Source organism: Arvicola amphibius, chromosome 1 (assembly GCF_903992535.2).
Source record: "Arvicola amphibius chromosome 1, mArvAmp1.2, whole genome shotgun sequence".
Taxonomy (NCBI): domain Eukaryota; kingdom Metazoa; phylum Chordata; class Mammalia; order Rodentia; family Cricetidae; genus Arvicola; species Arvicola amphibius.
Window position 1 is genome coordinate 160486311 of NC_052047.1, and position 10008 is coordinate 160496318.

At 43.7% G+C, this 10008-nt stretch overlaps 1 protein-coding gene across 1 annotated transcript in view; it reads left to right on the forward strand.

Moving 5' to 3' along the window:
* Trpm6 (transient receptor potential cation channel subfamily M member 6) overlaps window positions 1–9180 on the forward strand; it is a 112802-nt gene extending 103622 nt beyond the window's left edge. The window contains exons 38-39 of the mRNA XM_042054454.1: window positions 5161–5267; window positions 9047–9180. Of these exons, the coding sequence (XP_041910388.1) occupies window positions 5161–5267; window positions 9047–9180 (241 nt within the window). The remainder of the gene's footprint in view (window positions 1–5160; window positions 5268–9046) is intronic.
* The last annotated feature ends 828 nt before the right edge of the window (window positions 9181–10008 follow it).

The following is a 10008-nucleotide window of genomic DNA, read 5'->3' on the forward strand; positions in this document are numbered from 1 at the left end:
CTAAGTCACTTTAAATAGGTAACGGATAAGGAGAAATAAGTTTAATTCTAGAGATGGGTTAGTAAGCGGGATTGGGCATTGTAAGGGACAGCACAATTTCCAGACTTCGGTTGCAGATTTGACTCTTGTGTTTTCTTACTGGCCTAAACGTAAGTTTAGCTTGGCATAAAAAAGTGCTGAAGCAGAAGCAGCTTCCTTTGTTGTCTTCCCTGTGGAATGGTGGCCTGGAGCCTAGGCAGTCTCTTCACAGGCAAATCAGATAAGTGATAGTTGAGGACTCAAAGCCACAGTGCTTAAATATAAGGCATCATCAGATGGTCTGTGTTAATTTGGAGCCAAGTTATATAGAGTCAGCCACCCATCTTTGGAATTTCAAGGACATCTCGTGGTTTTTTGGCACTAAGGCTCTTAGGTGTTCTGTTAAAGGCGGAACGGAAAGAGGTGATGGTGCCGATGGACTGGCGACTGCTCCATCCAGAGGGCAACAGTGCTTGTTTTGCTCAGTATGGAGACTAACAGTGCTTACGAGTGAATTGCCATCATGGTCACCAGGAGAACTTGTTGAATTAGATTACTGCATTTCCCCTCCAGAGTTTCTGATCTAATTGTTTTGCAGTAGGGCCAAATGATTGGCACTTCTAATGCGTTGCAGGAGAGGTTGATGCCACAGGGCCGCAGGCACTTTGAGAACCATGGCTCCAATGACACTTTTAATTTCTGAAGAATTCATTTCTTCATTGGGATGACATCTCGCTATTGTATAGCTCGTGGTGGGCTCGAGCTCTGGGTCCTTGAGCCTCTGCCTTCTGAGTGCTGAGATTATAATATCCATGCTGGGTTGACATTTTTTGTTTTTACTTTTTAGTCAAACTAAGGGTCCATACTTGGTTGCCAGGTCATAGAAAACATTTAGGACTTAATAAATTGAAATTCCTGACACAGTGAAATGTAAAAGTTTTGCTTTTTGTTCTTCTGGTTCTCATTAAATAATCAGTGCATTACTGCACCGTCCCTCACAGGATAATCTTTACTGAATGAGAGCACGGCCCATCCGCAGACTCCCCTGAGAAGATGTTCATCTACTAAGAGTCTATTAGCCATTATTGGCCTGGGTGGGCCAAGGAGGATACAGCTGATCCACAGGCTCCTGTGCAGCATCCAGTTCCAACGATATTTATTTGATTATAGCATCCATGTTGGACTTGAGGGTATAACGCACTGTTTTATTTTTTTATTTTAGCAGAGCTGAAGTGTTCTCAGCTAAGCATATTATATCTTCAGCAGTCTTGTGTGCTCAAGGGCTTGTATTCGGAATTTTTTTATATGAGAACTTTCTTTGCAATTTTTCAGACTTTTTGCATATATAATGAACTCAGTTTATGTGTACTCTGTCTATTGTTCATTAAATTTTGACCTTGGCATATATCACTTAATATGACCTGAATACTCCATCCTTTTAGAATCTAAGATTATATTATCCTACTTGACAGCTAGGTATTTAATTGCATTCTATAGAAAGCGGGTTTCAATTTCTATTAAGGTCACCTGGGGGAATTAGAAAAAAAAACATGCTTGGCATTCTATTGCAATGTCTGAATAGGGCCCTGGCCCCTGTAATTTTTTCTTTTCTTTTTCTCTCTTACATTACAACCTGACTGTAGTTTCCCCTCCCTCCACTCTTTCCAGAGCTCCCTACCTTCCCTCTCCCCCAGATCCGCTCTTCCTCCATTTCTCTTAAAAAGGGAATATCAACTGAGCACAACATAACGAATTACAATAAACTAGGCACAAACCCCCATATCAAGGTTGAATAAGGCAACCCAGTAGGAGGAAAAGGGTCACAAGATCGAGGCGGGGGGAGTCAGAGGTCCCCCCACTCTCACTGTTAGGGGTAACACGCAACTATAACACATATGCAGAAGGCTTAGCTCAGACCCATACAGGGTCTGTGACTGTTGCTTCAGTCTCTGCCAGCTCCTACAAACCCTGCTTAGTTGATTCTGTGGGTGTGTTCTCATGGTGTCCTTGACCCCTCCTGCATAGCCCACCCTGTTATGTGGGGTTCCTTTGACTCTGCCTAGTATTTGACTATGGGTATCTGCATCTGCTCCCCTCAGTTGCTGGATGACACCTCTCTGATGACATTTGGACTAGCCACCGATCTATGAGTATAGCAGAATATCATTAGTAAACTTTTTATGGAAAATTCCCCAGTCTTGTTTGGTTATGTCCTGAGTTTCTGGGCTGTCCAGACTCCAGTTCCTGGGCATCTAGGCAGTGCCAGTGTGGAGTCCCTCTCTTGGTGTGGACCTCAAGTTGGACCAGTCATTGGTTGGTCACTCCCAGAAGTTCTGTGTCACCATTACTCTACCACATCTTGGAGGCAGGACAGACTATAGATTGAAGGTTTTGTGTCTGGGTTGGGGTCCCAGTTCTGCTTTTAGAAACCTTGCCTGGTTGTGGAAGATGGCCTGTTCAGGCTCCATTTCCCCCATTACTAGGAGTCTTCGATAGGGTCAGTCTTGAAGATTTCATTAGGTTTCCACATCGTCTCCCAAATGTCCTTCAGTTCCAGTCGTCTGTCCCTCCTGTAATTTTTTTAAAAAAATTCTTCAGTGCACTTCAGTGAAATTATTATGGCAACTTTGTTTTGTGTAACTTGAGGGCAGCGTCTCCTGAAATATGGAGAATGGTTTCATGGTGACAACACCCAATTATGTGCATTTGTTTTTCACAGTGACCTTCTGTTTTATTTTCTCCCAACTGATTAGTTTCATTAGAACTGTATCTAATTAATCAGTGACCCTCATGAGTGTGAAATCTGTTAAACAAAGTGTGAGCCATAGGTCAACATTACCGTTGGGGACATTGGTGGGAATGCATGGTCTCTGGGCTTCTCTGTACCTAAGGAGCCAGGATCTGAACTGACGCGAATTCAAGTCTGAGGTGCACAGATGTAAGCTACTGCGTTCACTCACGCAACCACTCTATGCATTAGCTTAACCCCAGTTCACAGATGAGAAAACTAAGGCTCACTCCAAGTTCCAACTTTTTTGTAAGGTGAAAGAGTCAAAGGAAGGGAATAGTTGTTATGAAAAGGGTCGATGGCTTTGTGAACTGATTCTAATGTCCTTTCTTATGCCTGCTCCCGCTGTCTCGGACTCTCCCTAGCGAGCCTCATTTATCTGTAGTTTGGGACGGTGTCTTTTTAGCCCACTGCCTGATGGTTCTGAGCGTTTGAGAAGTATGCGGTGGTGATGAGAGAGATGTTCTTCGGTGACTATGTATAGATGGCACTAATTAGCGTTTTCTCGTATGTAGAACCACGCTACCACCTGCTTTTCCTGTGTTGTTAAAAAAAAAATCTGGAAAACAACGAGTTGCGTTTTCCTTGAAAACTTAGTTATCTGAGATTGCAAAGCTTGGAGCATGCTGTGGGGCGTCCATGCAAATGGAATGTCCCTACAACTCTTTCACTCTGCTTAGGGAATCCTCATGACCCTGATACAGAACATTTTTTTTTTTTTTTGCCGAGATTTTTGATGATTTCATTTTAATTTTCATGAAACTCTCGGAGACAAATAACTTCCAGATATCACTTGAAACATTATTTCTTAGTTGGATGTCTTCATGCCTTGCTGGGAAGACAGAAGTGGCCAGTTTGGGGTGCAAAGAAGTGAAATTTTCCAATGAGGTCACAGAGAGATTCCAAAGGGAATCTTCCCTGCTAATGACAGAGCAAATGCCTTCATCGCTCTGTCTACATACATTCTGGTCTACATACAGAGTGGTTCTGCTGTTTTTATTTTTTTGTTTTTGTTCTTGTTTTTTGCCCCCTTCAGTTTCACCTGACTGAAGTAGAGTCTCTCCAGCTGGACTGAAATGGAGGCAGAGTTAACAAGAGGCGGTTTATGCTGCCTAGTAAATACCCCCAGAGCTGTGCTTTGTGAGAGCGATTGAGTGACCAGGAAAGTTAATCCCCAGTGTCTTTCCACTCTGTCTTCCCAAGAGGTTTTCTCCACCTACCCAGCACAGAGCGGGAGGCAATCTGAGATCAAATTGACATCAGCCCTCATTCCGAGCTTGGCACATCTTCAGAGAGCCACTGTTCTTCTGCCAAAAGGAAGTGGAAATTGAGATAAATGCTTCAATCCTCGGATGGAAAAAAAGTCCATTTTTACACCATGTCCCTTTTGAAAAACCGCATTCCTCAGAAGCAAAGTTTATTGTTTCCCTTTGTGATAGTCTGCTGTGCTTTTTTTTTCCTTCTTCTTCTTCTTAAGACGTGGTATTTAAGAGTAGTAATTGAGTTCAGATTTTAAAATGTGCTGTTTCCACTGTGCATGTCATTAAAATAAAATATTAGCTTTCATACACTTTCTTTGGAGGCGGTCCTGGTGTGCTCTGTCCTGCGTTGTGCAGAGGGTCAAGATCTACAGAATAATGGTTGCGTGAACAGCGAGCCTGAGCCTGGAATCTGCAGAGGATCTTTATATTAGAATGTTCAAAACGTGTCTCAGAGACACTGACTCCAGGCGCTGGTGTGATTAATTCTACTACCTACTCTGGGCGTCTGCGGTCTATTCCCACAAGCGTTTTGTCTCGTCTAATAGTTGTCTTTACTTTCCGTGAAGAAACAGTTTGCAGAGTCAAAAGTGGCTTTCAAAGCGCCAGGAATACTGGCTCTGGTGGCTAGTGAGGCGTTGGGATGGGAGAGAGTTGTATTCAGAAAAGTATGTGGGTATGCGGTGTTGTACATCTTTTTAGCAGGTGCACTCCTCAGCAAAGTTAGCCTAGCCTTTACCTTTGGGTTGTTTTGGTAGCGCATATGGTAATGAATGTCGTTCTCTCACTCCATATGTATTCAGAAGGGTTTTGCTGTATTTTGTTTTAATGTAGCACATCGAAAATTCACTCTTCTATCAGATCAGTGTTGGAATGAGTTTCACAGTAGGTCTTGGAGTTGGGTACAAAGATTTAAGTGCATTTGAATTTTAAATTTGCAAACCTAACATTGTTACTTCCCCAAAGTGCTCTGTTCCTGGTTGGCTCCTTTAAGTGACTAGGTTACTACGGGATACTGTTCACAATCTCAGAGAATCCTAGTTGGACTCCATTTCCTCAGCTGTGATCTAATTGATATTCTGATATTCCCTCTAGATCAAGAGGGATGGTGTTTGGACCGGCCAATTTAGGGGAAGATGCAATTAGAAACTTCATTGCAAAACATCGCTGCAACTCCTGCTGTGAGAAGCTCAGGCTGCCGGGTAAGTCTCGGAGACTCGGAGAAACTCTCATGGAATAACAGTTATTATAACCCGGGAACGCGAGAAAATCTTCACCACATTTTTATTTCATGCGCAGCCGTTCACAAGCTTGACTTCAGACTGAAAAATTTCAAGTCCCCGGAGGGATTTAAAGGACAGGGTTTTGCTTGAGGTTCTGCCAAAATGTGATAAAACAACCCTGGACTCAGTGCTTGTCACAGTCGCTTCACGGAAAAAGTTCCACCTACTTAAAAGGAGTGAAGCGGGATGCAAGGCCCCCGCTCCGCCCTTCCAAGGTCCTGTTTGCTCCCAGACGGCACGCCTGTAGCATTTTTATTCTGTTCCAGTTTGCTCATTGGGTACAGGAGAGGGTGTGGCCCAGAGGGAAAGAAAGGCTGTCAGTTAAAGCACTACTTTATCCTCTAACAACTGCCCCTTTGTTAGCTCATTTGTTTGTTTGTTTTATAGCAGTGGGCTTCGAATCCAGGACCCTGTCACGCTAGGCCTGCGCTCTACTGCTGAGCTACGCTCTCAGCCCCCACACCTGTCACCTTAAATTTTCCCTGCAGTGTGTGTGTGTGTGTGTGTGTGTGTGTGTGTGCGCGCGCGCTCGCTCGCTCGCGCCCACACTTAAGCACCACTGTGCTTGCACAAAAGTCAGAAGACAACTTGAGGGGATGTGGTTCCCTCCTTCCCATGTGTGAATTCTGAGGTTCAAAATCTGGTCATCAGGCTTGTGGGGAGCCTCGTTTTACTAGCTTAAATATCTCACTAGTCCCAAATCCTGCCATCATAAACAATAGTATTGCCTCTTTAAGCAACATTTAAAAAACAGAACCATTAACTGGGCAGTGGTGGTGCACGCCTTTAATCCCAGCACCTAGAAAGGCAGAGGCAGGTGGATCTGTAAGTTCGAGGCCACCTGGCCTACAGAGCGAGTGGACAGACAGAGATACACAGAGGAATGCTGTCTTGAAAAATAAACAAAACAAAACAAAGCCAACAAACAAAAATCAAAGCCACCCCAGAACCATCCAACTTAGAAATATGGTTTATTTTCTCCGAGTCTAGTACATTAGGCAAAAAACCAGAATTCTCAGCATGAAGCAAATGGCTGAAGACTTTTGCTTTCCAGTAAGAAATCCCGACTCTGCTTGGGGTCTGTTTGGCCTTTTCAGAAAGGGGCCTTACTACCTGCCTCAGCCTGCTTAGCTCTTGTTTTCTGGGTCATAGCCAGTGTGTCCTTACACTGGAATTTCATATAGTTTAAGAGAGCAGCTTTGCCTGCTTATCAAAGGATACAGTCCTGAGTGGGGCACTGTGGCCACACCTATAGCCCAAAATGTTCCAGAGGCAGGAGGATCACCTTGGTCAGTTTGGGCAGCATAGTTAGGACCCATATCTTTGACAAAAAGTCATACCCTGAACTGGAAGAACAGAAGAGCGTCCTCCCTTGTAACCTGGGGTGGACCTAGAGAGAGCTACAACAAAACAGGCAATTTCTGATTCTGTTGGAATTGAGGGAAGGAGGCTTTTGTGAGCAAGACTTAGGCATTAGGATCAGGCCCCTCGTTTCCTCCATCAGTGACAAACAATAGAGTGTACGATCCCACAGTGGCAGATGACTGTGTGGAAGGGGAAGGCAAAGGAACAAGGAGGGGACTGTATTCTCATAACTGCCCCTGCTGTGAGCTCATGGGAGATTGACAGAGATGGATGCACAATGCTGTGTTCTCCGGGCTGGAATCAGGAACCTGGGGGGGGCGGGGGTTGGAGTCGTGGGCACACCACGACTCTAAGTAAGGGAGGAAGGAGCTGATAACGATCTGAATCATCCCACAGTTACGGACTCAATCTGCTCAGGAATCATCCTTAGGTACTGCACTCTGCCCAGTCTGACTCACTGTAGCCTGGACAGGGCGGATTCTATTCTTGAAGGCCCAGGACTATATCTGATCAATCAGGGGCCAGTGAGACTCATGCCATTGCTCATTGCTTCCATTCTTTGCACCCAGTTAGTTGTTGAGTATGCACATGTAGGCATGCCATGGTAGGCTGTAGGCTGGAAGCCAGTTGTCTATTTTCTCCCTCCACCATGTGGGTCCTGGGATTTGAACTTTGGTCATGAGGCTTGGCAGCGAGCACCTTTATCTGCCAAGCCATCTCATTGTGCAGTTTTTGTTTTCCTTTTAGCTAAAAGTAAGTTTGTTCCTTTTAACAGTCTCTCAGCCTGAACTACTCATTCAAACTTTTTATCTTCTTTATTTTTGAATATTTTTTAAATTTACAAACTGCAAGAATTTCGAGTGCTCATTTAGATTCTCTCTCTCTCTCTCTCTCTCTCTCTCTCTCTCTCTCTCTCCCTCGCTCCCTCCCTCTCTCTTTCTCTCTCCCCCTCTCCTCTCTCTGTCTGAAACAGTAGTTTTAAAAAATTAGTATTGAAGTGGAAATAAAGAAATACTATCATTTTATATCATGGGTAATAGAGTAAAATGTTTGGTTTGGAAAACAGAATGAGAAAACCTTTTAGTTTTTTCACTTCCTTTATTTTTAAGGCAGAGGCAGATTAAGACAATGCATAAGACCCTGGAATCCAGACCTAGGCAGGCCTGGCTTATGTACGCCAGTTCTGCTTTCTACTGGCTATAAGGCTTGGGCTTTCAACTTCTTCATCTGCAAACAAAGAGATAATTGTACCTGTCTCACCAAGTTGATGTGAAGATTTATTTTATGTATATGTTCAATATTTGTTGGTTATATTATTAATTATATATTACATATACATATACATGTGTTGGTTTTCATCTAGAAAATTCAGCATTTAACATTAAAAAAGTAAAACAAACAACAACAACAACAAAACTGGGAGCTTTTCCTCTTGGTACCAGAGGTTGAGGCCAGTCCTTCACACAGATTATCTGCACAGCCGACCCCTGAATGGCCATCTTGGTTCCTTAGAGCCATCACCCACAGCTCTCAGTCCTTGAGCTAACTAATCAAGGGAGCAAAGAGGAAGGCTATACTCTCATAACCTCTCGTGATGTGAGTTCTCGATGCATGGGCAAAGAAAGAGTACAAACAACACTGTGTTCTCCCGGCTGGTCATCAGGAACCTAGGAAGGGGTTTGTGCTGGGCTGATGCACACCAGAACTCTAAGTAAGGAAGGCAGGTGCTAGGGGATATTTGAATCATCCTACAACTGTATGCCAGGATTCACTTAGGAATCACAGCACAAAGAGATGTACGCACCACTTAATACCCCTTTCCCTATAGTCCCCCCTCCCCGCCCTGTAAAGGCTACCCTGTTTACTGTTTTCTTTAAATGTCCTTTTCAAATGAAAGAGGAATGGCTTGAAGAATGTCTGATGTGATCTTTAGTTGATGAAGCTTTTATAGGTGGCCACAAAGCTGCAGGCAGCTTTCTTGCAGAAAGCCAAGCCTCAGAATCAAAAGTCACTGTTTTGACTCATCCCTTTGATCGTTCCTAAGGTTCCCATGTCTTGCTGGACCTCTTTTAAGTTTTATCAGACACATCTCGTCCCACTAGATGGTGGCCAGTGACTTACACAGTGACAGCATCCGTAGTTAGAATTTCATGTGGTTATTGGGATGGGAGGGGGCCTGAGTTTAGATAGGGTTGAATGTTTGGAATCTCTATGCCCAAGGCCTGGGGCAATAGAGATTCCCTGAACACTTCGACTAAGCCTGAAGTTCTATCTATCTACATGATTCAATGTGTTCTAAGCCATCTACTAAAACTGTCTTGGTTTCTTTGTAGATTTAAAAAGAAACGATTATTCCCTTGCAAGGGAACATTGCAACTCAGGACTTGAGAAAAACATTGAACCAGCTGAGAGACTTCCAGCAAGAGACAGAAATATAAATGCCCTGGAAGATCACACACGGCTCTAGAAAGGGCGACAAGGAAGATGATGGTCTCTTAGCTCCTTTTGCCTTGAACTCTATGGTGATGTCCACTGATTGACAGGATCCTGACTGTGTCAGAATCTCTGTCAGGCTGACTGTACAGTGTGGAAGTTCCTGGAAGTGTCCTCTGACCCTCATCTCCCACTGTACAGAGGACACAATGTCTAATGGAGGGATCCTCCCAAATATTGACCTCAGAGCAGAATGTTTGGCATACATTCTCATCTCCTTGTTTTGCATGAAGACACCGAAGGAGTCCGCCAGGGATACTCTCCTTTATACCTCATTGCTTCAGCTGGCCGCTTGGAACTCTTGGAGTAGAATGCTGTGCCCTGAAGAACTGGGGGATGAATTAATTTATTTTCTTATGATGTTTGCAGACTCTGTCCCCACTGCTATTCATCATTTCATTCAAGCATTGTATCTATATACATACCTATACCTATACGTATACACACCTGTGCATACATGAAAATGTATGTGATTTCTTCTTCCTTCTTCAAGAACACAAGGTTTGAATAGCAACAATAGGGAAAACACGGGGATGAGTGTCTGTTGTCCCAGGTTGGAGCATAAAGAGCCACAAAAAGTCAAGTCCTGGTGAACTCTAGATGCTTTGAATTGTTGTCTTCTAGTTCCTCTGAATGAGGGAGAAGTACAAATTTAAACCATTTTTCCTTACATAACCCTACTTTTTAAATTAGAAAATGGGAATATGTAATCCTACAAACTTTTCTGAAAGGTTTCACTGTATTAAGCTCAGGACACTAAGGAGGGAGACCATTGTCACTCTGCTCCTTTCTCCCTCTTGCC